This window comes from Tamandua tetradactyla, chromosome 10, assembly GCF_023851605.1.
Source record: "Tamandua tetradactyla isolate mTamTet1 chromosome 10, mTamTet1.pri, whole genome shotgun sequence".
NCBI lineage: Eukaryota > Metazoa > Chordata > Mammalia > Pilosa > Myrmecophagidae > Tamandua > Tamandua tetradactyla.
This window is the reverse complement of record NC_135336.1, coordinates 26,027,193-26,045,680: the sequence shown is the minus strand read 5'-3', so window position 1 is coordinate 26,045,680 and position 18,488 is coordinate 26,027,193. Positions and strand designations below refer to the sequence as shown.

Below are 18,488 nucleotides of genomic sequence, written 5' to 3'. Positions count from 1 at the left end.
CCCTTCTACTTTTTGTTCATGCTCCTAAAGCACCAACAGGAAGGTAAACAAGAGGAGAAAAACACACAGAACCATCTACAACAAGGTCTGCAGTTTAACAGTTAAAAGAAAGAAGGAAATATGTTATATTCTACATAATACGGAACTAAGCACTTCTGTGAGTCTAAAGTGTTCAAGTTTTTTAATATAAGATCTTTATCCTAATCAAATTCTAGATTTTAGTGATATAAATATATTATTCTCACCTTGGAAATAAAAACCCAAGCTGGAAACTGCCTACAGAAAATCAGTGGGGACATAAAAACAAAGTCAATAAAAACCTTAAATACAACTACTATAGCTATCTTTACATGCTGTATACTTCATAATTCAGACAGGTATTTGACCTCAAAATAATTTAATTTAAGAACAACAGGAAACTCAAGTTTTAGTTAAATATTGGTTTATGTACTTTCATGAAAAATCATTTTACTCACCTTAGTCCAAGGATGTGCCTTAATTTGGGGGAATTTGAATTCTGTGTAGTTTGGGTTCATTTCTCTAATTTGTTCCCTTGTTGGTGTTCCCAGGACCTAAACAAATAAATGAAGTTACTATCATATTTTTCCATACACTTAAAAATACAGCTTTATGCTTTAATATATTGGTTACGTTGAAAAAAGGAATTCGCAAGTCAAATAAAATACAAAGTTGGCTAAATACAGCAGATTTTATGAAAGTCTTCTAATTTATAATTGGCTACAAATTCCATGCTATACTCTATAGCTTTTTGTAACAGTAATTTTAAATCAGGGTCTTAAAAGAGTCACTCAAAATATTCAAGAAAAATCAGGCATCTTTGTTCTATCTAGAAAAATAAAATCTATTGCAGTGGTGGCATCTGAAATGAGAATCTCTCTTACTCATTTAGTAAGATATGGCCAAAGGTTATGTCTTCAACATATTAATCAGGAAATAACTGCTCAAACACTGTTATCAATAATTCTATTCTATCACTGAATATTTAGTGACTGTCCCCTGTGTACAAGAAATATGCTATGACCTATGAAGAGAAAAAAAGAACAAGATAGTTCCACTTCCCATTTTGTTGAACTCACATAATTATATGTTTAATGTTGAAATAAGAATGCTGGCAATTGGTGTCAGGTGTAATTCCATAACTATTCAGGGTGAAGTGAGAGAACTGGCAATTTTTGTCAGTTTTATTTAATTCTCTTGTCTTCACTAAAACTATCAGCACTTTATCAAAATTTTAAAAGAAAGGTCTTCAAAAGACACTTAAAAAAATGAAAAGGAAGTCACAGATGGAGAAGCATTTGCAAAACACACCCTGAAAAGGACTTGTATCTAGAATATACCAAAAAACTAAGCAATTCAAAAATAAGAAGACAGACAACCCAATAAAAATGGGGAAAGATATCAATACACTTCACCAAAGAAAACAAAAAAATAGTATATAAGCATATGAAAATATTTTTAGCTTCATTAGTCATTAGGGAAATGCTAATTAAAACTATAAGATACTACTAAACACTTAAAGGCTAAAATTAAAAAGACTGGCTATATATTTCAAGTATTGGTAAATTTGGAGAGTAACTAAAACTCAATACTATTATATACACTAAATGGTTAAAAGTAAAAAGACCGGTGCTTGCTTCGGCAGCACATATACTAAAACTGAAATGATACAGAGATTAGCATGACCCCTGAGCAAGGATGACTTGCCAATTCGTGAAGCGTCTCATTAAAAAAAAATAATAAAATAAATAAATAAAAAGTAAAAAGACTGGTTATACATCCCAAGTATTGGTAAGGTTGGTGATAAATGAAATTCTCATCCACTGCTGATAGGAATGTAAAAAATTGGAAAATAGGAAGTTTCATAAAAAGTTAAATATATACTTGGTACACAACTCATCATTACCATTCCTTAGCAACTTAACCAAGAGAAAAGAAAGCACATGGTTATACAAATACTTGTACCCAAATGTGCATAGCAGCATTTTTATAATTGCCAAAAAGTGGAAAGAACTAAAATTTAACAGGCGAATGAATAAACAAATGGTGCACAGCCATACAATGGAATGCCACTTAGTACTGAAAAGGGACAACATGAATGAATCTAAAAATAATTATGCTAAGTAAAAGAACTATACCAAAAAGAACACCTTAGCATGTAATTCCATTCATACGGAGTTCTAGAAAATTTTCTGACAATAGTGATAGAAAGAAGAAAGCTGTGAACAGATGGGGGTAGGGAGAGGCTAGAGGAAAGGATTACAAAAAGGCACTAGCAAATTATTAATGGTGATGAACATGTCCATTATTTTTAATTCATGGTGATGGTTCCATGGGTAGATATCCATGTCAAAACATCAAGTTATATATTTTTAAATAGGTGCAGTTTACTGCATGCCAATTATACCTCAATGATGCTGTATTTAAAAACCTTCAGAAGTTCTACAAATATCAAAATCATAAAACTTGGGTAAGACAGGTGGAAAATACATTCCGAGCTGCAGAATTATGTTGCTGTAAGTAAAAAAAGAAATTTAGCAATTAAACTGATCTTTAATTGCCTGAGACGATTTCTGAACAAAGTCCTGATGTTGCTGAATCTAAATTATAATATTTATCATCCTATTCCATATTTGCAACACTCTTCTGGGGAAAGCATAGTCTCAGGGCACTAAAACACATTTTGAGTTATCTAACTGCTTTATCCTTTTATTTGTAATAAAATTTTAGTTTAATAAAGTCTTGGGAAGGATATCCCTGGCCTTTGTAACTGTAGGGATCAGACATTTATAAATCAGCAACTATCTATACTTAAAATCTGAAGGCGGAAAAGGAATCAAGATTTTAGTTTTAAACAGAAAGAAAGCATTTATATTACAAAGTAAACCACTGATGAAAGATATAGGTGTATGTCTGTACATGTACTGAGAGAGGAGGGAAAAGGGTGAAGGAAGGAGTACTAGCGAGCTTCTCAAAAATTCTGTTCCCCAAATATAACTCCTTGGAAAAATGCATACCTCGGTACCCTACAACATAATACAACCTAATGATTCCACTTCAAAGTATGTATCTAATCTAGGGAAACTCTGACATGTTCAAATCAACATTGTTCAAAATAATAAAAGTTAAAGAAAAGGGAAAACCTAACAGAATTAATAAATTGTGGTATAGTCATACGATGGTGTTGGGGATCTTTGTACCCTACAAAAAATGTTCAGGTCCCAATCTCTGGTCTTGTGAGTATGAACACAAATGTAAATAAGACCTATGAAGATGTTATTAGTGAAAGTGTGCCAAAACTGAATGAGTGGGCCTTAAATCAATATGGCTGAAGTCCTTAAAAGGAAAAGAAATTGGACATGGGAGAGGACATGTCTCCTTCATGGAAAAGCCAAGGAACCCAAAGGATTACTAGCAGACAGCCCCAGAAGCCACAATCTTCAGGGAGAGAGCACTGACTTACTGACACCTTAATTGTGGTCTCCTTCGAGCCTCAAAACCCAGAGCCAATAAATTCCTACTGTTAAATCAACACATTGCATGTATTTGTTATAGCAGCCAGGAAATGAAAGTAGATGGTAAACTTATTAGCAAGAAGAATGGAAGTAAATGAATCTCACAGAGTTGACTTTTTACTCAACAATGAATATATATACTATAACTCCCTTACAGAAAGTTCAAAATCAGACAATGCTAAACTTATTTTACATGGTAAAAGATAAAAATGAAATCAAAAGCATGGAAATATACATCACAAAGTTAAGAAACTGTTATGTGCATGGAGGAGGAAGCATGCCTGGGAAGATACAAAAGCAGTACCTTCTAATTCTTAATGAGTAGTAGTTACACGGATATTTAAACCTTTATATTTCTTAAGTATTTTTATATAATTATACATTATTATATAATATACAATTAAAAAACCCTCAAGAAATATCCAGAAATCAGTATTTATTGTGCAGCTTTCCCTCCATGTACTCAGTACTTTGCCAACATAATACATAGATCTAACTTTGTAGGAATTGGTAAGAACGACAAAAGGAAATGAGAGCTGTATGATGTCCATTGGTAAATGCATCCTTTTACTGTGCAGACAGAGATCTCACGGATTTATCAGCCAATTAGCTAACTTGCCTAAGGGGCTATGGGAGAGAATTCAAGTTACAAACTGTATAACGCAAAAGGTAGGCCACTCCTTGAAGTGAATGTTACAAGTCTTGTGCGTGTGTGTATGTTTTAAATTATTATAACAAAGGCCAGCATATTCCCCATGAAAATAAATTTGCAAAACATACAATAAAGCAGCTGAGAATCATGACATTCATACAGGGTTTGGTTAACATACAAAATTTTAGTATTTTGAAAGGAAAACAAGAAAGTAAATATCCATCCCTCTACCTATACATCAATCCACCTTATTCTTTAATTGTGGTCATTAGTTTGTTTGTTTAGTATGCTGTATGGTGGGGGGGTCACATTTCATTCTTTTTCCATGTGAGTATCCTATTATTGCAGCAACATTTATCGGATTTGTGGGGGGTGGGGGTAGGGTGGCAAAGTGCATGGACCAGGAATGAAACCTGGGTCTCCCGTATGGCAGGTGAGAAATCTACCACTGACCTACTGTCGTATTTTCTGATGTGCTTCAAAGTAAATTATAGACATCGGTATACTTAACTATAGATATCATTAACTAAGGTTCAATATTTATAAAATATTAAATTTTCAAATATTAGAATCCACCTGCTATTACAATGTGTGGAAAATACTTTACCACAATAGGAGATGATTAGTAATGCTATGAAAAAGGAATTTTAATTATAGTTTGTAGTGAGAATTTAGCTGTGTTCTTTATCCTCAAAATAAGGCTATCTTGACTTTTAAGAAACTTTAATTACTAATCTTGTAAAGATAATCATCTTTGATATATGTACTATCAAATATTTTAAAGCAAATAAACAAATGAAGAAGTCTGTCAGTACAAAATAGCAATGGAGATCTTATTCTTCGGTTATAACCAATAGCAATGGAGATCTTATTTTTCCGTCATAGCCACATGCCCTTGAATCACTAAGGTTATCATGAGATCCTAATGCCACAGTAGGTTCTGCATTTAATTCTTCATGATTAATATCCAACTACTATCACTATTTTCTTATTCTTTTCCTTCTTATTTTTTAAATCTGAGATCAGGTTCTCCCCAGGCTAACTAAAAGGATTTACCACATATTATAAAACACAACTACAGAAAGCTCCTAAATTTGAAATACTGAAGATGAACATTTTAGTATGATGATGTCTTCTCAATACAAGAGAACTATTTATACTGGTGACTTCAAATGGCAAACAAATTAAAAACTAAATGGAAAATCCTCTAGTGCAGGGGTCAGTAAACGTTTTCTGTAAAGGTCCAAATGTTAAATATTTTAGGCCTGGTGGGCCACAGAATCTCTGCTATTACACTTAACTCTAATGCTGTATGTAGCACAAATGGGAAAATAACAAATTATTTACAAAAATAGGTGTCACAGTGTATTTGGCCCCAGACCATTCCTAATTTGCTGACACCAATCTGATCCAAACATTCTTTTTTAACTTTTTTTATTGCATAATATAACATAGACATAAAGTAAAGAAATAAAAAAGAAATGGTTTTCAAAGCACTCTTCAACAAGTAGTAACAGGACAGATCTCAGTCTGTCATGGGCTACCATATGATCCCCTCAGATTCTCCTTTCTAGCCGCTCCAGAATATAGGAGGCTAAAAGGCCTCAATATTTTTCTAATATAACATATATACAAAAAAGCAATAAATTTCATAGCACAGCGCCACAATTAGCTGCAGAACATATTTCAGAGTTTGACATGGATTACAATTCCACAATTTTAGGTTTTTACTTTTAGCTGCTCTAAGATACTAGAGACTAAAAGAGAGCAATTTAATGATTCAACAATCATATTCATTTGTTAAATCCTATCTCCTCTGTATAACTCCATCATCATTTTTGATCTTTCTAACCCTCTCCTTGGGGGTGTTTGGGTTATAGCCATTCTAACTTTTTCATGTTGGAAAGGTCTGTCACTAATATGGGGTAAGGATTTGGAACTATCTGATGTTCTGGAGAGGCAGGGCCCTCTGGGTTTCAGGAGTTATCTGGTCCAGGGACCCATCTGGAGGTTGTAGGTTTTTTGAAAGTTATTCTAGTGCATGGAACCCTTGTAGAATTTTATATTTTGCCCTAGGTGTTCTTTAGGATTAACTGGAATGGTCCTGGTTGGGGTTTGGCAGGTTATGATTGGTAGCAATATCTAACTAAAGTTTGTGGTAAGAGCAACTTCCAGAGCAGCCTCTCAACTCTATTTGAACTCTGCCACCAAACATATTCATAAACATATTTTACAGATGAAAAAAACAGGTCCAGAAAGAATATAAGACTCAATTAATTAGAGGCAGAGCCTGGACAAATTTTAAATCTCATCAGGGCAAACCAACTTTAGGAGTGGCATCAAAGAATCTGTTTATTAGACTTGGTTGGAGGGAAAAGAATGCCAGTTTCTAACTTCAGGAGTTGTGAATACTGTTAGTGTTATTAAACATAAAAAATGTAAAGAAAGTAATATTTGAGACAAGATATCTAGGAAGAGCTTGCCACCAAGTGGCAGATACTGAGTACATCACTTAGAGGAGAGGCTGGGGCTAGAAAAACTGCTTGGGTAGTACCTCTTGTACAGATGCTAGGTGGCTCTGAACAGACAAAGAAGGCTGAAGGTGAAGAGTACTAAATATGGAACTCTAAGTTACACAAACATATAGAGAAAAAGAAATTACAGAAGACTGAGTAAGAAGTAAAAGAGATTGCAAGAGGTCCCACGGACTACAAAATACCTTGGAGATCAAGGAAGGTGAGCATTTAAAGAAAAAGGGAAAGGTAGGCTTCTGATGACATAATGAGCCCAAGTAAAATAGGGCTTGAAAGGTGTTCAATGCAGCTGGTCACGAAGATTTCCTTTATGACCATGGTGAGTTTTAGTGCAGTCGTGAGAAATCTAAGCAGACCCTAATCATCTAAAATAATTAAGTGGAGGTAGAAAATATAAATTCTCTTTTCAAAGACTGTATTAGTGAGGAAAGACAGAGAGTAAGGAGCAAGGTAGAAGAGAAGCCAGAGGAAAACCGAGAAGAAATATTTACTGACACCTAGCATGTGAAAACATTATACTAAATGCATCAATTTTCCTTTCTCATTTAAACTTTATTGCTATTCTATTATCTTTATTATATTATACCTGAAGAAATCTAAGGTTGTCTGAGGTTAACTGACAACTCATGCAGTTTACCAGTGGAAGATATGGCATTCAAACGTATGTCTATCTGATACTCTAAAGTGTTTTACTCAATATTAAGTGTTTTACTCAATATTTACTTCCTTGTTGAAACAAGGAAGAATTTTTAAGAAATAATTCAGAAAATTCACTTTAACAACACCAATTATACCATTAAAAAAAAGAAACCTGAATCTTTTTGAATTGTGAAGAATATATTAAGATTTTTTTAAGATCATCAGATAGTAATTAGCAGTGAAAAAGTTAAACAGACTTTTCTTGACTACTTAACCAATCCATGATTTAAATAAAATTTACCCAAAACAATATAATAAAAAGAAGATCTTGAACTGTTAATATTATAAGTCTTAAGCAACAGAATATGAAGAAATAGTCATGTGATTGGTACAACAAGATTAAAACAATGTAACTCTCAAACCTATTTTAGAATGCTTTACAAAATACTTATTCAAAATTTTAAGGATTTTGCATTTTGATAAATCATTTTGAGGCTTCCGTAGCTATAGACTCTCACCGTAAATCCCTTGCTTTCTCATGTATAAGTAAATTTGCAATATCAAACATACAAGTTTAGTATTTTTTTGTCTATTAGTGATTGTTTCCCATTTTGGAAATTTTTGACTGTGATTATTAAATTGTTAAATGGTGGGCAAGTGCTATGGATATGTACATTAAAAATAATTTTAATTGCAACTAATTTTAATCACAATGGTTAAGCTGCAGAAATTACTGTTGTTATTGCATTACTTTGGGTATAAATATTGTGCATCTAACAGGGAGCCATAACTACTTTAAGGTGGTCAAGTGTAAACTTAAGTAAAGTAGTGAATTCTGTATAACCTTCTATAAGTAGTTCAATAAACTTGGAATTCCATGCAAGGGCTTACATAATTAAAAAAAAAAAGACTATTATGGACTTCTGCATTTAGCCATATAGGAGTAACTCCACGTGTAAACAAAACTCGACAGGCTTTAAAGAAAGGTAACAAAATCTAGACATTCAGCAACATAGCTTCCACAAGGTCCAGTATCCAATAAAAATTTACTAAACATGTAAAGAAACATGGAAACATCAACCAGACACAATAGAAATGACAGAGATGATGGAATTAGCAGATAAGGACTTTAAGACAGCCATTATAATGAGAGAAATGGAAGACATAAAAAAAGAAACAAATGGCAATTCTAGAGCTGAAAATTACAAAATGTGAATATGTGAAATGAAAATTTCACTAAGGGGATTAACAGCTGATCAGATACCAAAGAAGAGGGAGGAAAAAACCAGCAAACTTAAATAAACTAAAGTATGGAGGCAAAAACACTAGAAAAATACATGTACATGTAACTGGAGTCCAAGAAGGAGGTAGGAGGTGGGTGCAGAAAAACTAAAGAAATAGTGGGCAAATTTTTTCCAAATTTGATGAAAACAGTGACCCACAAATCCAAGAAGCTCAATGAACTCCAAGCAGTATAAAACCAGAGAAAACCAAAACAAGTCAAAATTTACTGATAAAAGCCACTGATTAAGCGGAAATCCTCAAAAAATGCTAGAAACAAAAGAAAAAGACAGCCACATTATGTACAGGGGATTAATGATAAGAGCAAGAGCTAAAACTTTTCATAAGAAAAGCAATGCAAGCCAGAAGACATAAGAGAAGCCTCTCTAAAGAATGAACAGCAAAAAAATATGGAAACCAAGGATTTCTATATTCAGTGAAAATATCCTTCTAAAATAAGGGCAAACAAAAGATAAAAGGTTGTCACCAGGAAATCTCCACTACAGGGATGTCCCTCAGGATGAAAGAAAAGGATTCCTAATGGCCTCTGATATACCTAATATATAAATTCCCTACTCAATTTTTGGGAGGGGTGGGGGTACGGTGTATGGTTTGGGAATCAAACCCAATCTCCCACATGAAAGGTGAGCATTCTACCACTGAATCACCTGTGCACGCTCCCTCCTCGTTTTTAAAGTTCTTCGAATAAACACTGTTTAAAGCAAAAATAATAAAGTATTGTGGGAATTATAAAGTGTAGTGGTAAAGGGTATAACAAAAATAGCACAAAGATAAAAAGGCAAAATGGAAATGTACTGTCTTAAGAGTTTTTATTCTTATGTGAAGTGGTATATTATTATTTGAAGGTACACTGCAATAAGTTAAAGATGCCTATTTTTAATCCTAGAATAAATTTTTTAAAAAGTGCAACAAGGAAGTATAATGGAAAAAGACAATAGGGAAAAATCAAAAATTCTTAATCCAAAATGTGATAGTAAAAAAAAAAAAGAAAAAACAGTAGCAAAGAAAAGATGGGATAAAAAGAAAAAAAACTGCAAGGTTAAAACCAATCATACTGATAACTTCATTGACTGTAAATGGTCTAAAAATCCCAGTTAAAGGGCAGAAATTGTCATTCTGGATAAAAAAGAAGAACCTAACTATTACACTGTCTCCAAAAAAGCACACCTTAAGTATAAAGACACATAGATTAAAATGAAAAGGCTGTACAAAGACATACCATGCAAATGATAATCATTAAAAAGCTGGAAAATATAAATTTCCAAACAAGAAAATTTAACACAAATAAAAAGTGCTAAACTGTGGGTGATGATGGTTGATAGGGGTTGTTAGAGTCATGTATGTCACCAGAAGGAACACTAGAGGTTAAAATATGGGACTGTATAACGCAGAAAACCTTATGGTAGACAATGTTCATGATTAACACTACAAATATGAATACGTTCTTTCATGAACTAGTACAAATGTATGACACGTGTATAAAGAGTAAATAATAGAGTGGTATCTGGGGAAAAATACTGATTGCAAACTGAGACTATAGTTAACAGTAATATCTTAGTATGATTTCATCAATATCAATACTAGGGGTCAATAATGGGGAGGATAAAGGATAAAGAGTGTTTCGGGTTTTCTTTTTTAATGTCGATTTGTTACTTTTCTTTTTGAAGTACTGAAAATGTTCTAAAATTGACCATGATGACTGCAGAAAGAAGTGATGAAACTGTGAGACACTGTGTAATTTGGATGGATTATATGGTATGTAAATATATCTCAATTAAAATCTGAGATTTCAAAAAATAAAGAGGATCATTTCCTAATGACAAAAGGAATTTTAAGACTAAAACTAAAATTATCAATAATATCGTGTTGATGAGATTGTAAAGAAGAATTCTCAAACATTGGTGGTGGAAGTGTAAAACAGTAAAACTGGTTTTGGAAAAGTTTGGTTATTTCTCATAAAATTACACATATACTTACCATATGACCAACAATTCCACTTCCAGGTTTTTATTCAAGACAAATATAAACATGTCTGAAAAAGGACTTGTAAACAAATATTATAGTAGCTTTATTTATAATAGCCAAAACCCAAAAAACAAGTTAAACGTCCATCCACAAGCAAATGGAATACTATTCAGCAGTAAAAAGAAGTAAACTGGCAATACAAGCAACATCATGGATGAATTTCAGAAACAATATGCTGAGCAAAAAATAGACACAAAAGAAACATGATTCCATTTGTATGAAATTCTAGAATAGACAAAACTAATCTGTAGTGACAGAAAGTAAATCAATGCTCACTTGGGACTGAAGATAGGAGACTAACTACAAAGGAGCATGAATAGGTGATCAACCATCTTAGTTTGCCTGGGACTACTGTTCACTCTAGACCATAAAATTATTTTGAAGGTGATGGAGATGCTCTACTAAATGTTGACCAAGGTAATCGTTACATGGGTATACATGTTTATCAAAATTCATTAAACTGTACATTAAAATAGTCACATTTAATTGTATATATATCTCTCTATATATTACATCTGAAAAAAGCTGACTTAAAAAATAGAAACGGAGTCTACTTTGTAATGTAGATTTTTTCATTAAGTTATATATATACTAGTATGCTGTATGGTGGGGGTCTCACTTCATTCTTTTTCCATGTGAGTACCCTGTTCTTGCAGCATCATGTTGCATTTCTTTTTTTGGAATTGCACGGACAGGGACTCAAACTGGGTTTCCAACATGGCAGGTTAGAATTCTTGTTGAACTCCCTTGAACCTCCTACTAAGATATATTTTAAGATTAGAATAAAAAATATCAGTCAGAATTATTTTATACACAGTATGTATATTCTTTAAGAAAGCAAAGGTATGACTTCAGACGCAAAGGAATGTAAGAATGCAAAGACATAATCAAAAAGCATATTAAAACTTTTTCAGATTTTGAAATTCATTTCCTCATTCAAAACATTTGAGCTCCATCCTCAAGGAACTCTACGACACAGAGAGACATACCTCAATCAACCACAATCAGCCAAGATCAGTACAACAAAATAAACATATAAAATACATGAGGTGAAAATGCTATGCTGCTCTAAGCTAAGGAAAGGGTTCTAGGTGAGATAAGAACTGAGTTTACTTAAGGAATCTAGGAAGGAAATGAGTCAGAAGCATATTCTTTATCTACTTGATACGAAAGTAGAAAATAGCATAATTTGGGTAACTGTAATAACTAGTTAATACTAGAGAATGAGAACTGTACAGAGCAACATTAAAGGGTGAAAAGGTTAGCAAGCGGCAGATGATGAAGAGTAAAGATTCTGAATGCATGACCATCTGCAACCAATACCACAAACCGAAGACATTTTAAGAGATCAACTATCCCATGTGTTTTACCACTTTTTTTAAAAAATATTTTAAAAGTTTATTTCTATTTTAATTAGTCCACAGACCCAATCCTTAGAGGACAGAATTGATTTCTTTCTAGCACATGGTCCATGGACCCATTATATTTCCATAACTTTCCAATGAAGTCAGCACCTTCCATCATGATGCACATTTAAAGTTAAAACTGCCAGCACAACCCTCAAGATGTACGCTTATTGAATAAAGCTGAGAAGAGCAGTAAACAGACAAAAAATGCAGCCACCTAAATAAAAAAATTCACATATTTACAAAGTTCAGTAACTGTTAGGTTTTCACATGAAGAGGTTAATGCATAGGAGAATGTTGGCTGTAGTGTCTGGATGTCTTGAAATGCTGAAAGCAATAAACAGACACACAAACACATTAAAGTCTAGCTATAGGTCGATTAACAAACCTACGAGGTCTCCACAAAGCCACACATTCTAGTTCCAATTCTTCCTTTTAGGCACAAGCAAGTTGCCAATATTTTTAATGGCTCACAGTGACCATTAATGGTGTTGAAAGAATTATGTAAGTTTAAATATCCCTTTATTTACCCAACAGGGAGGTATGCAACATGCTTCAAAGGATAAGAACAGAATTTTAAAAGACCAGATTCTACTCACAAAAATGTCAATGGAGAAAAACAAGTAGTATCTGTGCAACACAGTGCAGTCTTTTGTACAGAATATTTTTAAGGCCATGGAGGTCTATAAATTAAAACTGGTATTATTAAAAGAACTCACTGTTGACTACACTTTGAGTGCTCAACATGTTTGGAAATGCACTGTCTATGAATAAGTGCTGCTTAACAAAAGAAACAAAATCACACATAGTGTGAGGCAACACACAAGCAGGTGTATCACAGAGTTTTATCTACTATAGTGGTCTCTATGAATAACAATTTACAAGTGAACCAGTATAAATATGTCCCTTAATGTATATGGAGATCACTAAACTACAAAACATGTCATTTTAAGTTTGTGTACACCTCTGTATCATAGAAGCAAGGAATAAACAGCATTAGTTCCTCAGTTCTCTGTGTGACTGATTATTAAACAACCTGTAGACATTGCACGTGATTACATTAAATAAAGCAGGCAGGTCTAGAGTTGTCACAATAATCAAGATTTCTAATGGAATCAGACAAAATAGTGCCAATCTTACATCAATAAGAGAAAATAAGAATTTTTATCTGTTTATAAGTATCTCTTGTGCTGAAAGTCAACTTTACGACTACCTACAAAAAGTCAAGAGAGTGTCATGCAGCAGCACTGAATTAATGACTGGAGATAGAAACAACAAACAGGTGTTTTGAACAGTCTGACATTCTTAACAGGTTTTATTACATTGGCTGGAATGCTCTAAATTCATAAAAGCTTTTGAGAAAATCTTCAATTCCCAACCCCTTAAAAAAGTGTGTTGAACTAGGAAAAGAAATAAAAGACAGAAATAATTATCTGGACAGATACAAAACAGCATGCCTTAGTTCTTTCCATATCCCCAACTATAATCTGGTGAGGAAGAAATCTCAGAAAGCACTTTCAACAATCAACTAAAATCTCTGTAAAGAACCAATAAGAACATTAATCTGGTACCTCTGCTCCCACTCTGCAGACCATTTTTTAAAATTCCTAAGGTGTGAGATAAGATAAACACCGTATGTTTATATCCCACCTGAGTCAGGCTTAAAGGTTTTCTAAATACTGTGTATAGCACTGGAAACCTCATGCTGTCTCAAGTCAGTACCAGTGTTAAGCTACTGGACTCTCTAATTAAATATCATAGATAGAATTGTACTGAAAATCAATATAAAAATCTGACCCAGAAAGATCAGAACAGAAATAAGCAATTTTCTTGATTTAAGATGGTCAAAGCGTGTTTTTTAATAGAGCTCTACACACTATTTAAGACAAGTATGTGCAAAAAGCTTTTTTTGTGTGTGCTGACTTTATCATGGCAACTCTAGCCAGTTCTTTATGAAGGATTAGGGGATACACATCTTCAGCAGTGCACATGAGAAATAAACTCTGAAAAAGACAATTTCTTTGGTTTAGGAAGGACCGTATTCTGAGAAGTACTTCAGAGGAACAGACAATAATTTTAGGATTATAGTCAAGAAGGACTGGAAGACTTTGAGAGATTCTTCAGCTTCTTCTAGATTTTGAATGTTGAATTAGTCACTGAAGTGTGATATCTATATTATCCTTTTCTTTGCAGGAAATTGAATAGCAGCAAATTTTTCTATCCTGAATAACAGAGAGATTCATTTTTTCAATTACCTGTTTCTCATCCAAGGCATTAGAAGATCTCTCTTGTTTCCAAGTACTAGCACTGAAATTCCTTGTAACTGTGGTTTATTTAAAAGATTATGTAGCTTATTTAGAGAGGTTTCTATCTTTTCACAATCTGCAGCATCTATCATGTAAACAATAGCACTGATTCCTCTGCAGTACTGTTCCCACATGCTCTGGAATCGAGGTTGCCTTCCTATGTCCCAGATCTTTATTGTGATTTACCTCTAGTTACCTTCCTCATGTTGAAGCCCACTGTGGGTATTATAACTTCACTGAATTGACCTGACGCGATGACACTGATGGATGTAGTCTTGCCCAAGTACTGCAGCCCCACTAGCATCAGCTCCATCTCCTCCTTTCAGAAAAGCTAGCGGAAACAGTCCAGTAGGCGGGAGATGAGCGCCAGCATGATGGCGGCTAGGAAGCAGGATGGGCAACCAGATGGACAGGCAGTGGCAGCAACGGCTCCCACATGAATGGGCCTTAGCCTGGACCCCTCAACGGCCTGTTTTACCACTTTTATTTTATACATTAAAAAATGATGTTGGGGGGGTGCAATGATAGTTCATTGGTAGAATTCTCACCTGCCATGAGGGAGACCTGCGTTTGATTCCTGGCCCATGCACTTTCCCAAACAAACAAAAAATTCAACAAATGATGCTACAATAACAGGGTATGCACGTGGAAAAAGAATGAACTGTGACTGCCATACAGCATACAAAAAAAGAAAAACAAAAAAACAATATTGGACATCATCCATCATTTCACGACACAAAAGTAGTCTTAGAATTTTAAAAACAGAAAAAGAAATTTACATACAAAATGTTTAGATTAAGGATGTACATTTTTAAAAAATATATTAATGCTCATTTCTGGATTTCCATAAAACTGAGTATATGCATGACTTAAAGAAAAATAAGTTGGACAAACATGTTTCATGAATTATTTCATAAATATGATACCTTATACAATAAAAATGGTAAATAAAAGGCTAAAAATTAGCATACCAATGGAAAGTGTTATTTTCAGTTATCTATTATTAGAATTCATGACCTTTCCATCGTTGCAAAAATACACCTTTTCTTTGATCCATCATTCTGAACATCATGGCATGGAAGGATGGTGGAATAATCCAAAGAAACAGCAATTAGCTGGTTACATTCCTTTGGGGATGCAGTTCATCCCCGTATGATTAAATCAATCATTTAATTTGTGCCCAGCCCCCTTTATATTTTCATTCACTTAGTTACCAAATTAATCCAGACACTGAGAAATATCAAATCAGGAATTATGAGTTGATGATTATTCTCTCCCAAGAGTAAAACAAATTCAAAGAAGCATCTGATGAAAGCTCTGAAATAAAAGTATTTCCACCACAGCCTTTTTTTTTAAATAGCTCAACAGCAGAGGTCGCCAAATCTCAGCAATAGAGCTGCATGTGCAGCCTTTATAAAACAAGTGTGAAGTAAAAGATATCCTAAAAGAAATACTTCCACTCCTCACTTTAAAATCCTCCAATGGTTTCCAAATACCTACAGGCTGATGTGATCTGGCCACGGACTATAGCTCCAGCTTTCTCCTGATAAATTCTACCATCCACACCATTCAAAACTAAGCACAAGCCATTAAAAAAGCCTGCAATAGACTTGGTTTCACTAAACATCTTAGCCAAAATTAGTGCCTCAATGTAACTTCCATTTCTCTCCCTCTCCAAACGGTGAGCACCTTTCCACATTTCAAGATTCAGCTTAAGGGTTATCTCTTTTGTAAATAGTTTCCTGACAGGACTATCTTCAAAGGGAATGCTTTTGCCTTTATACCTTTCTCAGACTTCTGGGACAATACCTGCCTTGCTCTACTTTTTAGCCCTTTGTTGTTCTCCTCCTCCTCTCAGTCTTTGAACTTCTAGAGGAAAAAGATCATGTACGTTCTTTAGCCCAGAACCTGGCAAAAACTGGTCACTGAATCAACACATGGATGCACCCTGTAAGACTTAAAAGGATGTAAAACCTATATATATAATGAATCCAATAAAAACTTTAAAAATAAATGAATGAAATTGCATAAAAGAGTCAAAAGATACTATATGCATGCATAACTGAATAAATAAACATTGTCATTTACATTTTGCATAAAAGAATCATACATTCAATTTAGAATACTGCCAGGTTGGCTGCCTAAACCTTAATCTTGGCAAATTTATCTAATTAGAAAACTAGAAAACATGTCATAGTGCTCTTCTATTTCAAACATCAGTTTTCTAATGACATTTGAATCATTACCATACATTTTTACTTCCAGGGGACTGATCTGAAATATTCAGGGGGCTGATCTGAAATACCTCCCCATACTTTCCTAAAACTTATCGGTCTTCCCCTTTTAAACCCACTAAATTCCCTTGGTAGTTAAAATACTGACGTCTCAACACAAACAGATTTATCCAATTTCTACCTCTCCCCCTTTATGATTGTAATTTTGACACAAACAACCTCTTTCTTGTGGTGCAATGTTTCCTTTACAGTTTCTTTCCAATTTTCTAAAGAAGCAAAAAGCTAAAGCAGCAGGAATACAAATAGTATAATTTAAGAACTTCAGTGAAGACAAAGGAAGAAAGAAAAGAGCAGTAAGTGGGATGTTATTTGAGCACAACTAAACAATTTGGTTAGTTTAAAATATTTATTCTGCCCAGAGCAGAATGAACTAGTACAGGACGATGCCTTCATGTGTTTAATACTCTATTCTATTCTTCCTATCTTGCCATCTGTCACTTAACCTAATCTGTGTGGGACTGAGGGTGTGCAAATATAAGTTCTCTAGTACACTTTGCAAAAACTATGAATCACAGTTTACTCCTTTTCGTAAACTATGCTAGAAGCAGCAAAATTATCTTATTCAATAAATCTACAGGTAGATGTCTTCATTCTTGATTTTATTTTTAACAGAGCTTGATTGAGATGTAATTCACATATTATGAAATTTACTCCTTTAAAATGTACAATTCAGTGACCTTTAGTATATTAACTGAATAGTACAACTATCACCATTACATAATTTTAGGACATGTTCATCGCCCCCGAAAAAACCACACACACACATTAGCAATCACTTCCTATCCTCTCCACCACCCAAACTCTCACGACCATAAAACTACCTTCTGTCTCTATAGAAATGCCTATTCTGGACATTTCACATAAATGGAATCACATAATACGTGGTCCTTCATGCCTGACATGTTGTGTATTCATTCATCAGTTGACAGGCATGTGGGGTGCTTCCACTTTTTGGCTATTATAAATAATGCGGCAATGAACACTCATGTATAATTTTTCTGAGTGTGAGGATATTTCTCAATTCTCTTTTAGATAGATACCTATGAGTGAAATTACTGGGTTATATTGTAACTACATATTTAATATTTTTAGGAAGTGTCTGTTTTCCAAAGCAGCTGCAACATTTTATCTCACCAGAAATGTGTGAGGGTTCCAATTTCTCCATTTCCTCCTCAACACTAGTTACTGTCTGTTTTTCAATTTTTAGCCATCCCAGTAAGTATTATGTGGTATGTCATTGCACATTTTCCAAATGACTGACACTGAGGATCATTACATTTGCTTATTGGCCATTTATATATCTTCTTTGGAGGAATGTTTATTCAGATCCTTTGACCTCTTTTTAACTGGGCTTTATATCGCTGAGTTGTCATAGCTCTTTACATATTTATAGATATAATACCTTATCAGATATATAATTTGCAAAAATTTGATTCAATTCTGTGGGCTGTCTTATCACTTTCTTGATGGTGTCCTTTGAAGCACAAAAGTTTTTAACATCGCTAACGTCAAATTTTCTTTTGCTGCTTGCACTTTTTGTGTCATATCTAACAAACTATTGTTTAACTAAAGAGTATGAAGATTTATACCTGTTTCCTTCTAAGTCATATCATTTTAGCTCTTATATTTGAAGTCTTTGACCATTTTGAGTGAATTTTCATATACGGTGTGAGGTAGAGGTCCACTTTCATTCTTTCACATATGGATAGACAGATGTTCAAGCACCATTTGTTGAAGGTTCTTCTTTCCCTACTGAATTGCCTTGGCATCCCTGTCAAAAATCAATTGACTGTAAAC

General features: G+C 33.8%; 1 protein-coding gene, 1 non-coding gene and 1 pseudogene across 6 annotated transcripts in view; 1 reads left to right on the top strand and 2 right to left on the bottom strand.

Annotated features, from left to right (window-relative positions):
• The window catches only part of GSK3B (glycogen synthase kinase 3 beta), a 283,540-nt gene that overhangs the window by 45,087 nt on the left and 219,965 nt on the right, over positions 1-18,488 (bottom strand). For all 5 annotated transcript variants that reach the window (XM_077118222.1, XM_077118221.1, XM_077118224.1 and 2 more), the window contains one exon: positions 477-572. In XM_077118222.1, the coding sequence (XP_076974337.1) occupies positions 477-572 (96 nt within the window). The remainder of the gene's footprint in view (positions 1-476; positions 573-18,488) is intronic.
• LOC143648980 (U6 spliceosomal RNA) lies at positions 1,648-1,751 on the top strand. The gene has a single exon (XR_013158870.1). It is a non-coding gene; the product is annotated as a U6 spliceosomal RNA (small nuclear RNA).
• On the bottom strand, positions 3,082-18,270 carry LOC143648351 (ADP-ribosylation factor-like protein 8B pseudogene; annotated as a pseudogene).